This window comes from Aptenodytes patagonicus, chromosome 11 (genome assembly GCF_965638725.1).
Source record: "Aptenodytes patagonicus chromosome 11, bAptPat1.pri.cur, whole genome shotgun sequence".
Taxonomy (NCBI): domain Eukaryota; kingdom Metazoa; phylum Chordata; class Aves; order Sphenisciformes; family Spheniscidae; genus Aptenodytes; species Aptenodytes patagonicus.
This window is the reverse complement of record NC_134959.1, coordinates 11357951-11379990: the sequence shown is the minus strand read 5'-3', so window position 1 is coordinate 11379990 and position 22040 is coordinate 11357951. Positions and strand designations below refer to the sequence as shown.

The following is a 22040-nucleotide window of genomic DNA, read 5'->3' as shown; positions in this document are numbered from 1 at the left end:
GACTTGGGGAGGCAGGAGGGAAGGAATTTATATGGAAACAGATTCTTCAGACCTGTCTGTGTCCACCTCTCCAGGGTCTCATACTAACTGGCATGTAGGGAGGCAAAACAGAGCTGAGCTGTTTGCTGTGATAAAGGTGTTTACTCTTTACTGGACTTGATAACCGCTGCATTGCCCAGCACAGCCGCTGCCTGGGGACTGCCCACAGGCTCTGGAGAGGAAAGCAGTTCACCCTTTGGGAGTACAAATCTTACTGTAATTGGGTGCTGCTATTGGGCCCTGTTGATGAATGAATTATTTGTGTGTTTACTTAGAATATTTGATGAAATGTACAAGAAAATATTGCCTAGCTAGTCTCTGATGAACGCTTTTTTGGAAATTACTGTTTCTCTGTATACATTTACAGCCTGGGTTGTATGGAGTTCTAGGCATAAATGGGTATTACAGCATCTAGGAAGGGGCAGACCAAGCTAGTCATGGAGAAGAGAAGATAGCAAATCATACTTGTCTGACTTAAAGAAATAAAATTATGGCTGTGTTGCTATGCCTGGCATAGGCTGCTCAGAAAACCTGAATTTGAGAAAATTGCACATTCCTATCCAGACACTATCTTATTTGGCTCAGCTAGTCAAAAGGAAGAACAGGCTTCTCTGTGCAGCTCGTGCAGCCTGGCAGTGGTCAGGAGGGATATCACTTACGGCCTCCGAGGAGTCCAGAAGATGAATGTTGAACAGCATCTCCAGTACCTTCAGTGCAAGACTCAGCTGACCTTGTTTCTTTTTCTGCTCTTCCTTTCTTCTGCAATGATAACATGACTGTAGCCAGGTTACACTTGGCACATTAGTAATTCCCACTGTTGCTGCTTACAATGGGTTGAAAACTAGTCTGGTTTATTAAAACTCACAAAGATAATCCAGCAGACAAGGAAACCAAAAATTCAACTTTTTTTTTTTTTTTTAGCACTCTATATTTATAGCAGTTTCTGAGGTTAGCTGGTCAAGTACTTTGTCATTTCTTTCATTGCTTCTTTTGCTTGCCACTCACCTGACAGGGCACTTTGGTGCCAGCAGCACAATTTAAGTATTTTTTCAGCAGTCATTTTCAGGGCAGTAACATAAAAAGCATTAGCAGCATATTTTGAGAAACCACTCCCATAGGCTGCTGTGGAAGCAACCTGTCTCCTCCTTTTATGCACTGCTAGTGTTTTCCTGCTGATGAGCATGATATAAAGTACTGCACCTGCACAGTTGTAGCCACTTTATACTTAAAGCAAAGGGGAATCTCCTTTATTGATTACTTCTTCGTGTGCTAATTTAGTCACAGCTAACCACCACACCACTGGAGCAGATGAGGTGTTACCTCTTCATATTTGGTCTTTGAATACACGTCACTGGTGTTTGTCTTTTGATTTATAAACTTCTGATTTATAAAGACCCTGCAATGGCATAGTAGACCTGGTCTGCTTAGGGGGATATTTCATGAACTACTTAGGAAGTTTATAAAACAGACTCCCTAGATTATGAAGCAAAGGGGTATCTGTTTTGTAAGGAACATGTTATGAAATTAATTTGTCTCTAGGCCTAAATTATTTTAATGATCCCACTGGTGGTTGTTGTAGGTGTCGTTCTGTGTATATATTGTGACCTACATGCTTGTGATCATTTATGAAATCTAAGATTTAAAAATACATTGGACTTTATTAATTCCTTGCCTACTTTCACTGAAATAAATGGAAGTGGTTTGGATATTGGTACATTGAGCCAAATTTCTCTTTCAGTGAAGTCAATGAGAGTTTTACCATAAGCTTAAATGGAAACAAATAAGCACTATTCTTTTAGAAAACTGCCCTAATAATAAACCTGGCCAAAATAATCCCTAGTGTAACTCTGTTGACCTCTGTGATGTGTGGAGAGGAGTTACAAGAACCTGAACATTGTAGTTAAGATGCTTCTGCTGGGTATCCACAGTACTCAGTCTCAAAAACATCTGAAGGTGTAAAACCAACAGGCAAATGAAGACAAGGCATCATGCACTTACCACGTGCGTGCATGTACCTTTCCTGGTCAGATGGCCTTCCCAAAGAGACTCCACTGGTTTTGAAGGAGTTACTCCAAATTTGTACTTGTATAACTGAAATCAGAATTAATCTATTCATGGGTTAATAAAATCTTTAAGAACAAAGTGCATATTTAAATAGAAATAATACGCAGGCATGCAAACACAGGATTCATATGTGAAAGCATAAGGGAGGCTAGATCTCTTGAGCACAGAGTAACAAGATGGTGTGGAGGATGCCAGGCTGCAGCTGACACAGGTCGTGCCCCATGCTGCTGCTAGCCACATTGACTTCGCCAAGTTTCTCTGTTACATGAAATGTAATGAATTGATGAGTATACCTAGTCCTTGCAACACATCAGCTTGTATCCTTGTGCTGTGCTGACATTAAATGCCCAATCTGGTGACTGAACCAGATAAGTATTGTCAATCACTCTCATCCCTGATATAACTCCATTGATACAGAGTTACACCAGGTTGGTGGCTCTCCTAACCCAATTTGATAGCTGGGAGAAGCTGCAGAGCTGGAATTAAACTCTAGAGTTATAAACTCATGTCTCCATGATCTGTCCACCAAACTGCCTACTCCTTCACTTCATCTGCTGTGATTAGCATGTACTTCAATCTTTTGATGCTTAAAAAAGAAATGACACCTGTAAACATTGTAGAGGGGTTTGTGTTTTGTTTTTGCCTGATCTGCTCTCACTTGAAACTCTGCCAGGCAGGATGGCTATTAGCTTCACATGTGTGCACGATTGCAGTCCTGCACGATTGATGCAGTCACTGTGACGACTGCCTGCCTATCAGACCTGGGCACCAGGACAGATAGGCTGAGCAGAGGTGTTCCGAAGTTCACCTGTAATGTGTTGATTTCACTCTACTGCAGTATGGTGTGCGTTTAAAGGCTAAAATTGCTTTTTTATCTGCTGAGGACCACATAAAGCAAAACCTGAAAGGAGTCCTGCACGTGGATGCTGGGAAGCTGTTATGCAGCATTTGCACCGTTACTCTTGGTCAGACTCGGAAGGGATCAGTTGGCAAGCATTGGAAACTGAGATTTGCACCGTAAAGCTGAAACGCTGAAGGAATCCCAGTCCAAAAGGCAGGCTCCCGTTACGCCTCTCTCCTAATGGAGTGCAGATGCTACCAGTGCTGCAGGTAATCCGTTTAGATCTGGTAGAAGCTTTTGCAGCAGCAAATCTCTCTCTTGAGAAAGCAGACAATGAAAACCAGGGACTCTTTTTAACCTCTTTGGTGTCATACTGTGTTATGCCAACAAGTTGTACCAGTACAATTGACACCAAAGGCTGAAGCTTTGGCATTTGGGGAATGTGGTGTGCCTTCCAGGAGACCACTGCCTAAATTCTGCCGTTGCAAAACTTACATACAATTTCACGGACAAATTTGGCTAGTGGAACTCCATGGGAACCAGTAGATGACAATAGAGAAATTGGGTCCTCTGCTTGTGCTGGGGTTGTCTGGGAGGGAGTGAGGGTTGAATTTGGGCCAGTAGTACTTCACACTGCTGTTGAATGAGGAAAAAAATTCAATGACCACTTTTTAATCTTACAGAGGGGAAAAAAAGTCACACATGGATTTGTAAGCAGTTCCAAACATATTACCTCTTCTGTTCACATCCAGTTATATTCTGTTTGCAGATGTGTGGGTTAAAGTGGGGGCCTGCTTCTGCTTTCAATTAAAGCAAAGGATGTTTTGGCCTTGACTTCACTGGGACCAGAATCAAACCCATGACCATAGTATTGTATTTAAGAGTGAATCTCTTGCAGTCACATAAAAAGGCCAGGTTCAGCTTTCAGTACCTCATCAGAGTCCAACAGTTACTGGTTTTCTTATTATTTTAAAGTTTTTGCGAAGCTTAATTCCGCAGGGTGAGCATTTGCTGTGCAGCAGGTGTATTGCTGTCTCCTTCCCAGGTACGGGTTCCCTCTCCATAGCCCGTAGACAAGGGCTCCCTCCCCCCTTTTTTGGGAATGTGGCTGCAGAACCGTGCTCTTCCCAGCAGACATGTCAGCAGGTCACCTCCTCTCTGTCCCTGCTCTTAACCAGCTGCAGTAACAAAAAACTTACTGGAAATTCTTCTTCGGTTCTGCCTTTCATCTGTCAACGGCTCGGGCTCACCAGCAAAAACTATTACACAGGCCTTCCTACTTGGTGTGGTTATAAGGGCTTTGGTGGCTGTTTTCCTTTCAAAATAGCTTTTTAACAAATCTTTCTTGATGTGTTCAGTTTCTTTAAGTGAACAGCCAGGAAAAATACGTTGGGTACAGCTTAAACAAATGTAAGAATAAACAGGAGCATCATTCATTCAACATTTTAAGTGTGATAACAAAAATATGGATAGAGAGAACTGGATGCAACTTCCCAATCACATACGTGCTTGTAGAGAATTATAAGCAGTTATAGTCTGCCTATAACTCCCCGCAATGTCTTTGTGCCAGAGTGAGTGGTGGTGTGAGCTGTACTGGTGGTGTACAGTAGTATAATTGCAGCAGTATTGCATTCTGGGACTGGGCAAAATTGGCGTAGTTTACCCACTGGAGGACAGAAGGATGGGCTGCAGGAAAAGCAAATAGAGGAAGAATGTAAGATAAGCTGTTTTTTTCCGTATTATCATTCTCAGCAATAGAAAAGTTTTACTAGTTTAGTGAATCAGCATACCAACCAACTGCCCAAGCAGCGTGGGCAGTTTCTTTTAAGCAGAAAGCTAATTTATCACTACCCAGAGAGGCTGGTATCATTCCTGTTCACAGCAATGGAGAGCGTCCCGATGCAGCGGAGGCAGGCGTGGGTACTGAGGGTCGCCTGATGTTCCTGCTCATCCCAGACTGTGCGGTGCTGCAGAGTCCTGGGCAGCCCACACCAGGGAACTTTTTCCTGTGGATCTGCTTAGCTTTCGTTTGTCTGGGATGAGAAGTAAAGAGCTGTGGCTCGAGCAGATTAAATATTCTAGCTGTTTGCATGAGCAGCAGGTACCAAAGTGAATGTGTTAGCTGTCACCATTTACACTTTATAAAAGGTTATGCAGCCCTTGAGTATCCATCCCTCTTTCGCCTGCTGTGTACTGAAACGTACGGGTTTCACAGCACCCACACATGCAAAAGATGCAGAGGGCCAGACTTGCACCCTGAAAAGTAAATGAGTTACATTTGAAATTTTCCCTGCCTTCACCGAGTCCCAGTGGGAGTTTCGCTCTTTACTTCAATGAGCGAGGATTTAGCCCATTTATATTAAAATAAAACTAGTATTTGCATGTTTTCCAACCTCCCAGCATGCCCAGTTATACAACGGTGATGTTAATGGAAGTAATGTCCACATCTAGTCAGATTTGAAAAACTTAGTGAAAATACTGAGTTAGCTCCCACTTGAAGTTACAGCAAGTAGGTGAGGTGAAAGAGAGCTGGCATTTGGTGCAACCCTGTTACCAGGGCCCTCATAGCACCATGATTTAGGTGGAAGGGATGGTTAAAGGAATAGCAAGAAAAGGCTTGTATAGGCAGGAATGTTTTATTTGAATTGTGCATCTTCTCATGTATTAACAACTTAATTCTGTTGAGTGCCTGCAACTCCCACAGAGTTTGAGCTGAAATGTAGTTCTTGCAGGATTGGGACCTTTGGGAAACTAGGGAATGCTTTGGGAAACTAAGATGCTAGTTTAGGAGTTTGTTTTATATTGAAGAATTTTTGTTCTTCCATTGATTTTCATGGCCAAAATTTAGTGTAACTTCTCTGTTGAGAAAACATGAAAGGCCAAGAATCCTCGCAGGGCTCAAATCAGAGCAGCAGCAACAATGGCATAATAAAAATAGGATACTTCTGGCAATATAGATTTGTATTAATATTTTTAATCTTCACCAACTGCTTAGACAAAAGTTCAGTTAGAGTGAAGTAAAAGACACAAGAAGAGTAAAAGTAACCTGAACTTTATACTGGAAAAAATGATAGTACTGGAAATCCAGCTAACACGTGCTTCTTTAACTTCAAATGTAAGTCCACAATTTAAAATGTAGAGAGGAATTTCCAAATAGATAGGTATTACCTACAGTGTATGAACTTCTGTGGTTACCTGTACTTTGGCATGTTTCACTGAAAGGATAATATTTAGCTCCTACTGCTAACAAGTTCTGTGTTTTGAGGGTTCATATTATATTGTAATATTATTTGGTTACTTTTATGAAAAATATGTAAGTCAGCCAGACTCTGCCCTTCTCACTCTCCCCAAGTAGTTACTGCTTGTTAGGAATAGGGGTGGCAGAACTGGCCTATCTTGAACTACAGTAACTGCAGCCTCTCTGCTTGCATTGGGCTGCCGTGCATCTGCACACCTGCCATGGTCAAGGCCTCTGTTCTGGTCATGGTTACTCCAGAGTAGCTCAGCCAGACCAAATGAATGCAAAAATGGTATGGTTAAGCATCAAAAAATAATGGGAGGCTGTTTGTCACTGTCCCTGTTACAAAGGATGAACAAGCCATGTCAGTGGCACGTAGGGAACTTTTAATGGAAAATGCAAATTGTACCTGTATTTGAAAGTTACATTTTTTTCTTGTAAAGCACAGCAAACGCATTTTGTGACTGACGACTTAAATAAATGTGGTGGGATACTGATGTGTGTAGCGAATGAATGCAGTTCTGTCTGTATGTGTCTACTTATCCTGCCTATAAATGTGGTTATACCCCGAATGCAATGAAAGGATTTGTAATACAGCGATTAACATATTAGAAACTGTTTAGTGAAGTCTTTTTATAGCTGTTAAAATACACACTAAAGTATACAAACACTACTTTAATAAGGCAAAATAAAATCATTCACCTGACAGAGGGCTGGATTCTGCCACCGTTACTCATAGCTAAGCAGTGCTTTGCTCCTGAGCGGTTGACTCCCCACGAGATGGGTAGCAGAAGCAGCGCCCTGGGGAGCAAACACACTGCTGATAAATCTGGGATGAGTGACCAGTGCTGATGGGCCTAATCCCAGTATCCCAATGAGGTGAAGGGCTTAGGGTTAATACCCTTGTAAACCTGGTGGGAATGAAAAGCCTGGAAAGGAAAGCTCATGTGAGCCTCAGTTCCCTTAGTTGCTGGTCTGCTCGTTGTAATTTTTTGACCACTCCTCTTCCTCCTCCCTCAAGACCTGATGGGATGCTTGGCCGCACGGATGCAGGACCAGGGTGGCTCTTGACTACCAAGAGAATTTTTTAATGCAGGAAAAGACACTGGCTTCTCTACCTGGGGTTAGTGTTTCCAGTTTCTTGTCTTAACTGCTAATTTATGTATAGGCAATACTGTCTCTACAAATTAAAAAATAAGTGTCATGTATCAAAATCTAAAAATACATATATATTTCCATGAAATTATATATCAAAGTCATCCGCCAGAGTGTCCTAAGTGTGGAGATAGGCTGTTAGCAACAGGTGGAAGAGAAAGAGCTGTAGGATCTTTTATCTTTGCCATGAATGCTTTGTGGTATTTCAAAAATAATAGGTAATTTCCACTTCAGTGGATTTTGTTACCTGTTGCTTCAGCAGACTTTAATTGATAGTAACAGAGAACTGAAAACATAATTGTCCATGCTTTTGTTTTAACTACAAAATCCATTACATATTTAATTTTGCTTTTTAGTGATGGTATAAAAAGAAGGAAAAAAATCCTTCCAGAACTTCCTAAGAATGATTCTGCATGGTAGATGATAATGTTCTTTCTGGATTATTGACTTTTAAAAATACATGTTGATACTATATAGACTAGCTCTGATCTATTGCAAAAATAGATATTCTAGCCTGAACAGCAAAATATGAAGTATTAAATCTAGGTAATAGATCCTGCAGTTCCTTCAGGTGCTTAATAGTTAATGAGTGTAATATCCTTCAAAAGCACTGCAAAGCGAGCATATGGCTCAAAAAACTCCTATGGCATTCCAGGATCAGCGTTGGAAGGCAGGAACAGAAGGTTATAGGAATTGGAGTTGGATAAACCGGTTACCTTGTGAGTTACCTCCTCCATCCCTTTGCTGAAATCGGACTGTACTACTTGATGCTCTTGTTAAAAATTGAGAGAGGGGTTTTGGGGTTACAGGCTTTAGTATCTCCATTTGGTTTTCGCAGGTCAGTTTTGTACTTGAATATCTGTGGTCGCTCACTTGTGCCATCAGGATTGAAGGGTCCAGGGCTGAGCAATGCCTGCATGGGGCCAGGCAGTGCCTGTAGACACTGGCGTCTGAGGCTGCCCTGCTGAAACACGGGTGCTGATCCTGGTCTTGTAGGAGTGGTGGGAGGAGGAGTCAGTGGTCAGGGTGGCTCAAGCACGCGCGGAGCAGTGACCTGCCTAACACTGCAGGCTTGATGCTTGCACTCCATTTGGGACTGGAAGCCAGTACCTGATCTGGGCTTACTTGTGCCAGAAACCCCCTTTGGGACACCTCTCTGTGTCTTCAGGCACGTAAACAGGTCCCAAAGCACACGTGGCTGCTTGGATTTCATAATTTGCAGAGCATCAGTTTGTACTCCCAATTTAAGACTCAGACTCTGCCCCCACCACCACTTTTTCCCATCACTGTATGAATAAAAGATTTAAAAGATGCTTAAAACAAAATTCTCCCCAGCTGAAACACCCTCCAAGCCAAGCGTACACCTGAAGCAATCTGAGGTGGTCAAGATGTTATCTTTGATTAAAATGGAAACTGTGGCAGAGCCGTAAGGGCGAAGCCTGCACAGAGTTTCTGCACCGTACCGCAGCCAGGTTGTGTGTGCACAGACCCGCACTGTAGACAGTGCCTCTCCTTAGTGCTATTTTCCCATAATGGGAGAAGGGCTTAAAATCACTGATCAGGTAGCAGGGTGTGAAGGTATGGTATAACCATACAACAGAGCTTTGTTTATAGACTTTCACGCTAATTATAGCTGACGTTTTAAATTGAGGCAGATCAGAAAACCTACTGCAGCCAGATGCAACCTTTAGCTACGTTCCTCGCTGTACAGGGCATGAGTGAGCATGTGTCCTGGCCGAGACAACGTTTTAACGTCTCTCCCTCATAACTACCATCAGGCCAGAAGGCAGAAGACACCCATTTGCTGCTCAGCTGGGTTATCCCTGTTCTCCTCTCCCAGCCCTGCCTGCTTTTTAGATGGGTTGGGTGTTTTAACATACCTCCCTGGGGAAAGCAGCTGCAGGTGCTTTCTCCATTACAGTTTGCTTTGCTGGGAATTTGTGCGCAAACTCAATCGGTTTTACAGTAAAAATAATGGAAGTATGAAAAACACTACTGTAAAGATCCAGCAGCACTGTCCACTGCCCACCCCAGACTGTGCTGCTGCAGCTGGGATGTAATATGCCAGCAGAGAGCCAGCTCCTGGCACGCTGGCATTGGGTAGGGTGCAGCTGTTCTAGAGGCTTTCAGCTTCTCTCTTCCAGCAGTTACTTTCTTGTGATGGGACAAGTAACAGACTTACTTATAACAGACGTAGCTACGAGGGCAGCAGTGCCAGACAGTGTAAGGTGCTCCAGTCTCTCAAGCACCTCTGCTCCAATTCACAGCATTTTTTCTCTTCCAAGCAGATAACAATATCTATCCTACCCACCTTGAGCAAATATTTGAGATAAGCAGTGCTGATGTGTGCTCAGCAGCAATGACTGGACTCTGCTAATACACCTGGGATGCTTTGCTAACGTGTCCCGCGGGGCAGTTTCAGGTCATGCTCAGTGTCCCAGCTCTAAACAACCCTCTTCCTCCTCTCTGTGGCATTTCCCAGAGCAGCTGCCGCCTCCTCCTCCAGCTCCCCAGCAAGGCCCAACAGCCAAGTACAACTGACAGCCGCCATATAAAATGGAGGGAGAGCGGCAGAGCTCGTGTTGGCTTCGCTGTGCATTTGCACTGAGTGGACCAGGAGGGTGAATGGAAGAGTGGCAGGTATAGCAGAGGGCACCGAGTGGAGCACAGCCCCACATGCTTGCAGGACTCACGGTCAGGTGTTTCTCTCTTCTTCCCCTCTCCTCCCATAAAATTCGGAGAGAGACACATTTTAATGACAGTTTGCTGAAATGTGCACTCCCAGCTGATTTGACATTGGGCAGAAAAACTGTCTACAGAATAAATTTTTAATAAATGTAAACAACTAAATTATGAATGACAAAAATATCACTGAACAGTTAAATATTAATCACGTAATTACTTAAATTAATACTTTTAGTGCAATGTTGTGATAGTTTTACTTAAGCGGCGTCGCTGCGCTGGCTGGGCAGTGGGGCTCAGGAGTGGAGGGCTCTGCTAGTGCTTGCCGCAACCCCAGCTGCTGGCTGTCCCACAGGTCCCACAATACTTGGTGCTCCTCTTAAAGCCTCTGGGACCAGATTTATTAAGAATGAACTTCAGTTTCCTGTTCAAAAAGAGAACTGTCAAGAAAATGGCTAACCTGGCCCCAAACCAGAAGGCACACCCCTCCAGACTCTCCTGTCCCAGTGTGCTGTTAAACCTCCCAACAGCAGGTGTGTAATGTGCAGAGTTGTGGCTGTGCTCAGTGATGATCTCAGGAAGACCAACAGTGCTCCAGAAGGAGCTGGGGTGCAAAAAGCCCTGGCTGCTTCTAAGATGGAGTTGGGTAAGTTTATGAAAGAGATGGTGTGCCACGAGGTTGGGGGCTGGAGTCACTGCCCTGCAGGCCCCCTCCGTTCTCCCATCTGAACAGGCGCTGCAGGGACCTTGCATGGTGGAAAATTGGTTGCAAGTGTTACGGGGGGGTGTGGATAGCAGCAGCTGTCTGATAGCTGTCTGTCTGTAGCACACAGCACGCGGCTTCCTCCCCTGCCCAAGAAACTAAGAAAAGAATTTACTGGCGCTCTTGTCCTTGTGGGTTGGCTGGCTGCATTGTTTGTTTTTAATCTAATAAAAGGAGATCTTAATATCGTAGTAAAATCGGTACAAAGCTAGAAACTTGCCCCTTAGCGTTTTGGCGAAACATTATTGAAAATGTAAAAGCCTTCAGCAGAAACAACAGAAGCACAAAGAAATTGTAGAAGTAGGATCAACAGGTTGTGTTCTGGATGTTGGGAAGAGCAGGGAAGAGCATCCAGCCGGGGCTCAAGGTGCCAGCGAGACCCGCTAAGCTGGAGGACTGATGCCAGCCCTGTTGTGGCTCTGCTCCGTGGGGACATGATGCAGCAGTGGCTGGGAGCAGGGGCCCTGCGAGGGTTGAGGTGGGCAGCACTGGAGTGGTGGCCGGGCAGTAGGGAAGAGCACATTGCCAGGAGGGCAGGAGCAACTGAGGAGGAGAAACAGACGGCTGGGAAGAGCCATGCACTGGGAAGATGGTATGAGCATAGCGGGACCTGGTCAGGGAGGTGGAGGCAATGGAAAGGCAAGCTTGCCATCCTTAGGCTTGCAACTACTTGGATTGGTCCTGGTTCAGTCTGCTCCCTGTCTGGAAATTGTATCTTGTACAGAAATTTTAAGAGTGTTTTTAAATGGGTAAGTGAAGCATCTCTTGCAAAAGGTGGGAATGCTGAAGAAGTGGTCATTGCTCAGACTCACCCATCACTGTAGGATCCAAGTGCACTTCTTTTTGCCTCATTTCTGTTTTCCTGTGCCTTCCACCTCTTCACAAACATCACTAGAAGCACCATTCCCACGTGCCAGAAGTGCATCCTGAAAATGCCATTACCCAACTTGTCCACCAGTACAGTACTGGGCACCATGACTGCTCATAAAAACAACCATTTTCAGGGTGACCACTGCCTGATCTGAGAGCTGCAGCCACTCCCCATGACTTTAACTCACATCACATGGCGGGACGCTGGAGGGAGCAGCTTCCTAAGGCTGCCAGCCAGACTGGTACCTAATTTCTGATTGAACATCAACAAGTTTACACAGTGCAAAACCATTCCCATCGCCTTGCACTTGCTGACTTCCTGGCTCTCTGACAGCCTGTGCGCATTTTTCTTCCACACTTCTGTGCGTGGCGTTTTGTTCTGGCCACCCAAGACCCATTCGCTGAGCACATTAGGTCCCGGTGGGGCTTGTGGAGCTGCCCCTGGTCACTGTGCTCTTTTCCATGGCTTCACACATGATGAGTAACCCTGTCAGGCGAATTTTCCTTTCAAAGCTGCCATTTGAGTTCACTTTGTGCTCTCAGAGCGTTACGTTTTCTGATGGACTTCCTACAGGTACGGTTTATAGTAGTGAGAAGCAGGAGTGCTTTCCGCACGCAGTGTTACAACATGCTGCAGTGAAGTTGGTTCTTGGAACATAGCAGCCCCCTAAAACGTCAAATAAATCCCTGAGCTATTCATCACACTGTTTTTGGGGTGGCAGTTAAGTCTTTCAACACTCTGCAAGTTTCTTTCCCCAGCACTAATTTCGCTGGTGAAGAAATACAGCTGAGGGCACTCTACAAAGGCCTCAAAATTCATGTTTTGTTTTCATTACCAAAAAAATGCTTCACTACATTAAAGAGCGACCCATTAAAATTTTGTACCCTGTCTTCCCTGTGCCCTGTCGTTGGCAAACCTTCCCCCATACATGCGGCAGAGCTGAACAGCAGCCGGCGTGTTGCTTAGCAGACTTCACAGAGAAAGGGCAGCGAAGGGGAGGAGGTTTAAGCCACAGCCCAGCTTGTTTAGGTGTAAGATCTCAAAACTTTCAATAGGCATGCAAATGTACTCAATAAATGTACCGTACGGAACCTTAAGCTGCTCTCTCAGTGTTTCCTCTGCTTTCAGTCTAACCCAGCACAGCACACTGGCTCATGTGCATGTCTAAGGAAATAAATTAACTGTCTAGTTCCTGGAATAAAATTTAACACTGTACAAAGCAATATATTTAACTGTCTCAGGCAAACAGCCCTAAAATAACAATGAAAAAGAAAATAATGTGCATTACTGGAGGCTTACCGAACCTTGGGATTATATAAATTAAACGTTGCAGCGTGAGCTGGATGGTGTTTTCTATACCGTTGAAAAGCTAGAGGTTGAAGGAAAACAGTAAATGTATTATAATTAGGGTTTAGGGGAGCATTTTCTTATTCTCATAAGTAACTCAGACTAGCTGAATGATGACACGGACACGAGAGCAGGCAGTAAAACCTGGAGCTTGCTTAAGAGGGCAGAAAGGTTTTTAGCTGAATTCAGTGGGGACTTGCTAAGTCCAGTTTTATTTAATATCTCCACAGTTAATTTAGAAATAAAAGACATGTTAATTAAATTTGCAACTAAATTAGCAAGTTAGAAGATCAGACCGAGGTGCAGCTGTGGAGAGCAAATCTCGCTGTGTTGCTGAACCCACAACCCAAAGCAAGCGGAGCGGGGTGCAGCCAGAAGCACCAGCACTGTGGGCAGTGGCAGGGAAGCAAACCTGCCCCTTCCCATCCCCGGGGTGGGCGTGCACCTTCCCCAGCCAGGCTGAGGTCTCTCCCATGCTGCTGCTGGGCCAGAAATCTTGGGGTGGGGTGGTGATGCTGGAAGGAGGGAGGCAGCGAGGCTGCGGCTGCAGCATTTGCCAGCAGTGCTGGCCATTGCCTTTGGCAGGGTTTGGTGAGCTTGTTCCCCACGGCAGAGGAAAGCCCTGCCCTGGTCACAGCGAGGGACACAGGGGGATTGCATAGCCGAGTCAAAGAGACGGCTTGACAGTGAAATCTAGCAGGCTGCGGGATAGTCTCTCTGGGAAATGGAGGAGTCCTCACTGGTGGGGTTATTTAAGACTCGACTTTGAAACACGAGACACTGCAGTTGGGAACAATGCTGCACTGTCAGAGAGATGGACTCAATTACTTAATAGGTCGTTGCTGTCTGTCTCCTGCGATTTTCCTTTCAAGAACATATATTCAGCTGGGTTATTTCTCATGGGAAGACAAAGCATTCTGAGAGAAGCCAGGCGTTTGGAGGGGAGAGGCGGGAGGAACGGCAGCCAGGCAGATGCCCAGTTTGCTTTCTGCAGAGCATGCTCCTCGGGACATGGAAAAAGCTGGAGTGATGTAGCTGATGCGGTATTTTGGTCTTGTAACCAGCTGATCCCCCAGTCTCATAGGTCTCACTTCCTTTTCTTTGCTCATGAAAGATTTGCCATGTTGCTTTCTTCTGCCAGACTCTGATCCCCAGGACTACTGGTGGTGGGACTGTGGTCCCACAGGCAGCGCTGCAGATGCTGCATGGGCCATTGGTTGCTGGTTTGCCAAAACATTCAGCATTGGATGGCCTCTTACCCAGCACTGACAGGTCCATACAGCTCATCTCGGTGTATGGACAGCCTCTCCTCTAGCATGGAAGGGCTTTGATGGTGTTTGATCAAAATGACAGCCAAGCTGGAGGAAAAGCTCATGGCCAGGAACCCATCTCCAAGTAACCATTCGGTTCTCCGTTAGCAGGACATAGTGGACAGGGATGTATAATGGAACCGGTGATGCATGTTCTCACCAAAATTACTCTTTCCTTGTCAGGGTCATGGGCCTAATTCACAGCCCTGATTCAGGGCAGCACGAGCTTAGCCCTAGAGCAGCTGCAGGGCTCTCACTGCTGGTGTGTGTGCCTCTGTCTGCATGTGCACACGCACTTCTGTGTGTGTGAGTGTGCAGGTGCACACACATGTCTAAGGCATCTATCTTTGTGCACTTGTTTGTCACCAAATACTGTGTCACCTTATGCACATTGAATTGATGCAACTCAATTGGCTGGATGTTCTTCAGCCCTGAGGGTGTAGTGAGATTTTGTCTCTTTTGCCCATTTCTTTTTCTTTTCTTTTTTCAGAATAAGTCGTCTGTTTAATGGCACAGAGCCTATTGTCTTGGACAGTTTAAAACAACATTATTTCATTGATCGAGATGGTGAAATTTTCAGATACATATTAAGCTTCCTAAGGACATCTAAGCTACTGCTCCCAGATGACTTTAAGGTAAGGAAAGCTATAGGCTGCAATCCATTTTTTCCTCCCATTCTGTCATTTTGTTTTGGTGCAGGTTGGTTTGTGTGCTTGACCTAAACACACTTGACTAAATGTTGCTGTTTATTGTTAGGATTTTTAGTACTTGTGTATTACACCAGGGATGCTATTATTTAATAAATGGACCAATGGTTGTCATGGATACCATAAAAAGTTAAACGATGAAGCTTACGGCTAAATCAGTTTTTCTAAACTAATTGTATTTTCTCACATTTTTAGCTTATTTATCAGGGTGTAACAACAATTAAGAAGCAACATCAGCAACTAGCACTTACCAGGGTTTAATGCTTAGAATCTGAAAGAAATGTTTTAAATTTGATACTCAGAGGGCTTAAATTGTATAAATCTTTTTCTTGTTGGTATAAAAAAGAAACACCCTTAAACAAGCCCATGAGGATTTGTGTTAGATATAACCGATGCAGATACTGTGATTTCAGGAAGTAATCTTTTACACAATTTATGAATGTCAAAATATTCTTGGCAGATGGAATTTACTGAGGGCTTTTTAAGGAGCAATACATGTTTTCTATGAAATAATGGCGCTGGTTGTTACTTTGCAAATCCTGATTGTCCTCCTAGCCTTGTTTATTTGGCTTTGCACTTACGAAACTTGCAACATTGTCATCCTTATGTATGAAAATTAGAAGACAAAAGTGTCCAAACTGTAGATGACAAGATTCAACAAAAGCACTAACTCCAGGATGAAATGATGACTAAATTGGGATGGCAATGGGGATCTGCTCAGAGTTAGAGGACATGGAGCGTTGCTGGAGAGGAAGGTTCCCGCGCCGTGCAGTAAGATTTCACTTTGCATGTTGGACTAGGTAGGCAAGATAATTTGGCCAGTCATTACTGAGTCAGTCCAGATTTCTGGTTGCTGTAGTGGCTTTAGCTTTGGAGTACAGCTGATCCTCATGCTGCAAACCACTCCTCAGCCATTCTTGCCTAAGTTACGAGTATAATCGTATTTGACCCTGACATGGGAGCGTTTACAGTTGATGTTGAGCAGATGCACTGTGTGATGGGAGCACACATCTAGTCCAAGGCAGGGAGAAGTTTTTCACAGGTGGTTTTGGAGCTCCAGCCCAGAAGGGCTGTCCTGAGCTGGTCTTTCTGGGGAGCGGTGGGCAGGTCGGGGAGGCTGGCCTGCAGGTTGGGGTGCCGTGAAGCAGGGCGAGAGCTAGAGCACGAAGGGGTGGATGTGAAAAAAGCTTTTTACAGAGAAGTGAGAGAAAACGCACAGGTAGGAGTGAAGCTAAAGACCAGACCAGTTCTGTGGATTGTAAGATGGATCAAGTAAAAGGGGGTGGATGGAGAAGCGGTACAGGTGAAATGCCAGAGAGATGCTTTAGTGGCAGCATTTTAGACAATCTGGTGGGACAAGAAGGCGTGAGAAGAGAGGGTAGAAGAGATGTAGTTCGTTCGAGCTGATCATGGCCTCGACCGGCATCCAGATTTCAGAGGTGCTGTGAAACAAAACCAGCAGGATTCAGTAAGAGCCTGGAGGTGAGAGTGCTGGTGGATGCCAAGGACTTGTCTGCGCAGCGAGCCGCTGGCAGGGCTGGGAGAGACTCAGGAGAGCCGGCGCTGTGCCCAGGCTCAGTCCGTTGTTCCAGACCATCTCTTTGCATAGGGTTAACTGTATTTTAGTTAGTTCCTCCCTGGGAGAGCTTTAGAGCAAACCCCAGGCTAATGAGGGCTCAAGAACAAAGCAAAGTATTGCTAGGTAGGGAGTAACTAAATAAAAATGCATAGAAGAATGCGCTGCAAAGCTATATTAAAACTGCATTGTAAACGGATTTGACTTCACAGAAATTGTGTAATTTTACCAGCGTGATTAAAGTGACAGAAGACAATAATCAAAGGCAGCAAATGGAATCACTCAGTGTTTCTAAATGCAAAACTCTATTTAAGGTATAAAACCTGACAGGTTTTCCAGTGAGACTTGCATTAAATGTTCTTTATGTCAAACAAAGAATTATCAAGTGTTTTGAATATTTATTAGTTTTTACCCCTTAATTTAATCAAGCAGTTTATTAGCCTCAAGGTTTAGCCAAGTTGCTTTTCAACTTGAATTGCTGCTCAGATGGTTATTTTGGAAAGTTTGGAATGTTAGTACTGCACCAGCATTATTGTGTTTGCTATTTAAGTGTTGTTTTCAGACTAAGTTAACACTGAAATGCAGAGAAAGTGGGGTATGTGTTCCTGGGCTAGTGATTCTTTATTATCAAGCCTGACTGGTGTGTTTACAGTGAATATTAATTACACTTCCAACTACTAATAAGCCAGAACTTGAAAGCGTTTAGTATCTGACAGGTCTCCCCACTGAAAGCAACACTCTAATAGTACATATAATTTTCCTGGGTTTGGGGGATTTTAAGCCACATGAAGTATGCTGAGAAATTACTGTGAATTGTTTGGCTCAGTTCTCCTTTGCAGCCAGCCTGTGCTGAGCGAGGCGATGGCAAGCAGCCCGGAGCTGCTTACAGCTCCCCCTTACTGCACCAGTTCAGTCCCACACGTGGGACCACGACACCTTGAGCAACAAAAGTCCTCCAGCAGAGTGTGGAGCCAGCAACCCCCGGTCTGCCACGCTGCTGGGTTAGCGGGTGGCTGGCACAGGAGCTGCCCCTGCCTTGCAGCCCAAATATTCTCTGCCTTGATCACCCCCACCATCAGAGGTGTTTCCCCAGGACATTTATGAGGAGCATCTGTCCCCTTCACTGCCAACACATAACTTCATGCAAAACCAGGACCCATCATACCTACTTATTTGAGACTCACCCCCTGCTTAGAGATCGTCAAACAAAAATAGACGTAGGCAACGTGTATGTTATTACTCCATCTTAAGGAGGGGAGGAGCACAAATGCACAGGGCATCTGAATTTCATACAGATTATAGAGGTCACCTGTAGCACCAGAACCACAAGGCTGGCAGGCTAATTTATTAATATCGTTTTAAAATTAGTGTGCTTGCATCTAATTTTAAGTGCTCTCAAACTGACCTTAGCAAATGGTGCAGTTGTCATTGTAGAAGTGAGCAACTTTCTCTCGTAGCCAGGAGTCAGATCTTCACAGCACTAAAATATAAAAGAAACGTTGAGTCATGACGACAGTTTGTTGTTTCATGTAACAAAGAATAACAAGTGAAAAATGGACAGAAAGAGCCATTTCAGCCTGTTCAGGAGTCAACATTAGGTACAAAAATAAAGGACCTCTTTAGTATTGAGAGATCAGCATCAGGTTCACGGGAGACATGGTTTTACAGTTTCTGTTGGCTGTCTCTGCCTGTAGTTAGCAGATCTTTACTGACCCACTGGCACTGATGTCAAAACAGCAGCAGAACTGGCCTTGCAGTCATGCCTCCTGTCTCCTCCCCAGGAAGATGTCACCCTTGTCAGAGGTGACTGCAGAATTCAGCCAACGTGAAATCCACCAGAAAAAAAGCTTTTCTACCAAATCATGAGCAGAAAATTATTTTGTGAAAGGCAAAAAGCTGCATCTTTGAAAGATCTGTTTACCTTTCCCATGAGATCTAAATGTTGTCCAGAAGCTGTGGATGGAGAAAGGCTGTGTGCATCCCACCTGGCTATCTGCTCCCTTTTCCAGAACTTCCCCACCTGTTCCTACAACAGCCACAAGAAGTTGAAGGCTCCTGGTAGCTCATGAAGGCTTTTTGTGGTACTTCACAGCAAAATCAGAGGCTGGACTGTCCATCTCTCCTTTCAGTCTAGCAAGGAGCACCCTGCTTGTGAGCAGAGACCTTGGCTGGTGGGAATCACCTTCGGAGTAAAGCAATTTTCCTTCGCTGAACACAACAGTACTTGACTCTGGGCTGTGCTGCCACAAGGTACACTGCTGTTAAGAAGTTGGGAAGGTAGGGAAATAATCCTTAGAAGAAATGGGAGATGCATCATTAGTCCTGCAGGACAAGGAACTCCTGGATACTGTAGAAAATCTGCTGCAGGATGCTGCCTGCTGCTCAGCAACTCTGCACTGATGCCAGGGCTGGAGCCGTGAGAGAGAGGGTGCAGTATCTGTATGCATTTATCAGCACATGCCTGGGACAGAAACTACCAGGCTGCGTTTCAATGAAACTGTGTGCACTTTGCCACTGTGCTGGGCACTTAACACCCTGTAGCTACTCCTGTACTTGTTTCAGCGAAATGTGCCTCTTCTGGATAGGTCTAGGAAGATGTGTGTCTGCATCTGCCTTTGGTAACTTACCAAAATGAGCAGCATAGAAATGTTTTCTTGCAGCTCCTGTGGCACCTCCCTGGCGAGGTCCCTTGTGGGTTGAATTCTTCTACTTCATATTTCATGTTAAATTTTTGCAAATCATCAGGGTAGGATTTTATACCTACGGTGCAAGGGTGGAAATACCTATGTCGGTATTACCTGGGCATCCTGAGCATCCTGTGTAGACGATCCAGAGCTGGGCATCGCCTCCAGTCTGGTTGCAGCCACACAGTACTCTGAATGGTGTATAAAACCCGCACAAGAAAATCATGTACTTAGCGGTGTGTTGAGTCCATTTCCCTGCCCAAGCACAGGCTTTAGAGAACTGGACCCCCACGCTGTGAACTATTCATTCTTTGTTCCTGGTTTTGCAAAATCCTCTTCCCTCCCGTTGTCAAATTTCATAGTGGTGCCCAAGTCACTTGGTGCAGAAACGCCAGATTTCCTGTTACAGGAGCCAGAGCAGGTCAGGGCGGTGGGGCAGGCTGTGCTGGTGGTGGCTGGTCTGGGGCAGTGTGCAGTATGCAGAGTCGGGGATCACGGAAGGTGTCCCTTCCCAGTGCTGTCACTGGTGGACAGCCATGAATTTTCTCCTGCCATTCCTAGCAGAAGACGCTTTTCTATCCCCTCTACTTGTTACAGCATAACAGATTCCCTTTATTGCCACTGTCTGATGATAGGCAGGTGCCCAGACTCCCTAGCACTGCACGTGCGTGTTGCTTCTTTGCATCAGCATGCCTCAGATTCCCAGATTCTGTTACAAACCCCATCCTCCAGGTGCAAAACCCTTTCCAGCATATTTGTGCTCAACCCAAGTGTGGAATGGACATGGAGATGACAGTCTTATTTTTAAAACTAACCCAAGCACCTTGGCTTAACCCAGGCAGTTTATGACTGGGTGCATCCCACTGAGCACATGATGCTCCAGCACAGCTCTGGTTTCCACACAGCTGTCTGAAGTATGGCTGTATCATTCTTGGAACAGTAGTAGAAGAGCTGTTTTGTCTGAAAACTGGTTGTCTTATCACAAAATGATATCAGAATATAAAATTTATCTAGTTTATTTAGGACAAATGATGGCTAGCAGGAGTCACTAAAGAGCTGCATTTGATGTGGTGGGCTAATAGCTGGCTGTGGGGGAGGTAGAGGTGGTGTGATCCTGCTTTTGTGTGCTTTATGGCATTACTGTTTTGGCCTGGGGGTGCTGGACCATTGAACTCCCGTGATTCAGGATACCGTTAGCCTAGTCCAAAGCCCAGTGAAGTCAGTCGAGAAGACTCTCATGAATGTAATGGGCTTTGCATCCAGCCTCAGGAGCACTGTACCTCTCTTTACTTTCAGAAATGAAGGACTGGTTTTTATATGGTTGTACCACCTTTTCTGTGTTTTACTATTGAGTTTTCTTAGCACATATTCAATTGATTTACCTTACAAATAATATGTTATTTTATAGTGACCATGAACACAGATATTGTAAAACTGTTTTTTTCAGGACCTATTGAAAACAGCAGGAGACTTTCCGTTGCCTTCAGTAAGCACTGGATGCTCATGTTCACTCTACAGCATTCCATCATGTTTTTCCTTAGCATTGCATGTTTTCCTTGCTCAGAAAAGAGACACGTGGGACCAGCAGATGACTAGTGAACGTTTGATAGCCCCCTGCACACACCTCTGTAATAACTGCAGTTAAGCGGTGGACTGTATGGCTCCAGTGGTCCCGCATGAAGAAGATTTCAGAAAGTTTGGGGCAGGGCTTGTTTTTTAATTTAGGCCACTAATCCCATGCTCAATAACCAGGGACCTTCACCGGTGGATAGAGAAAAGCAGTAATGGTTCAGCAGAGTGCTGATTTTGGGGAGGGGGGGAAAATACCTTCCATCAGGGAAGGTATGCTGCTTCTTTAATCTTCCTGTTGTTTTTCATCTTCCGTCTCCTTCCCGTGAGTGTGTGCGTTGCCCTCATTTCTTCCCACTTGCTGTTATCACTCTCTCTCTTTCTATGGGCCTTTTTTCCTCCCTTAGTGATGCGCATATTGTCCCAGCCTTAATAGACATCAAAGAGATGTAAAGGATCGGATGTCCCTTTTGTAAGGTGATAACCTTGCCGGTGTCACTGTGAATATTCATACATCTCCAGGCCATAGGCAGCCCTGGGGTGAAGGAGCACCCCTCCACTACCGGCGGTGGGTCTGTGGTGCCAAATTTGAACACAGCTAACTGCTTTGGTTCAATAATACCCTGCAGGAGCAGATTTTACAGGTTAATTCGAAGCCGCTATGAAGAGTTGCACCTTTTTGTGCTGCACGTTCATTGGCCTTTGATTCCCCCTCTTCCCCGAGTCCTGGAGCAGCAGCGCTGCCATTATTTTTCATGTAATTTTGGTGCCCATTTCTTGATTACTTCTTGTCATGCCCTTCTTTCCAGCCTAAATCATTCCAGTCATTTCACTCTTGTGATTTTTCATTTCATTTCATTGCAGTGGTGGAGAACTGGCCTTTATGTCCAGGTGTTGACCTACAGCATACTCCACAAAAGTCACATAGCGTACCTGTGATGCAGCATTTCCATCTGTAAACAGGCATAAGAGCCAGGAAAGCAAACGGCAGGTCTTTGGAGAGAGGACCTGGTGCTGTGCTCTTGTTGCTCCTCTTCCCTTCAGGAGGCTGAAGGAGGCAGTGGGGCTCGTGTAAGCAAACTGTCCCTGGGTGCTTCCCCCTCCTTTTCTTCTCTGGCTTGGTCTCGTGGGCAGTGCTGCCTCCTTCGGTCTGGGGGGCTGCTGACACCCTGTGCCTCAACGTACTGTCATGCA

The 22040-nt window shown here is 45.0% G+C and overlaps 1 protein-coding gene across 5 annotated transcripts in view; it reads left to right on the top strand.

Annotated features, from left to right (window-relative positions):
- KCTD15 (potassium channel tetramerization domain containing 15) overlaps positions 1-22040 on the top strand; it is a 230773-nt gene that overhangs the window by 197690 nt on the left and 11043 nt on the right. For 4 of the 5 annotated variants that reach the window (XM_076349148.1, XM_076349147.1, XM_076349146.1 and 1 more), the window contains exon 3: positions 14801-14945. In XM_076349148.1, coding sequence (XP_076205263.1) covers positions 14801-14945 — 145 coding nt within the window. Of the gene's footprint in view, positions 1-3176; positions 3214-14800; positions 14946-22040 lie in introns of those variants that run through there. The other variant, XM_076349149.1, reaches the window with a different exon arrangement.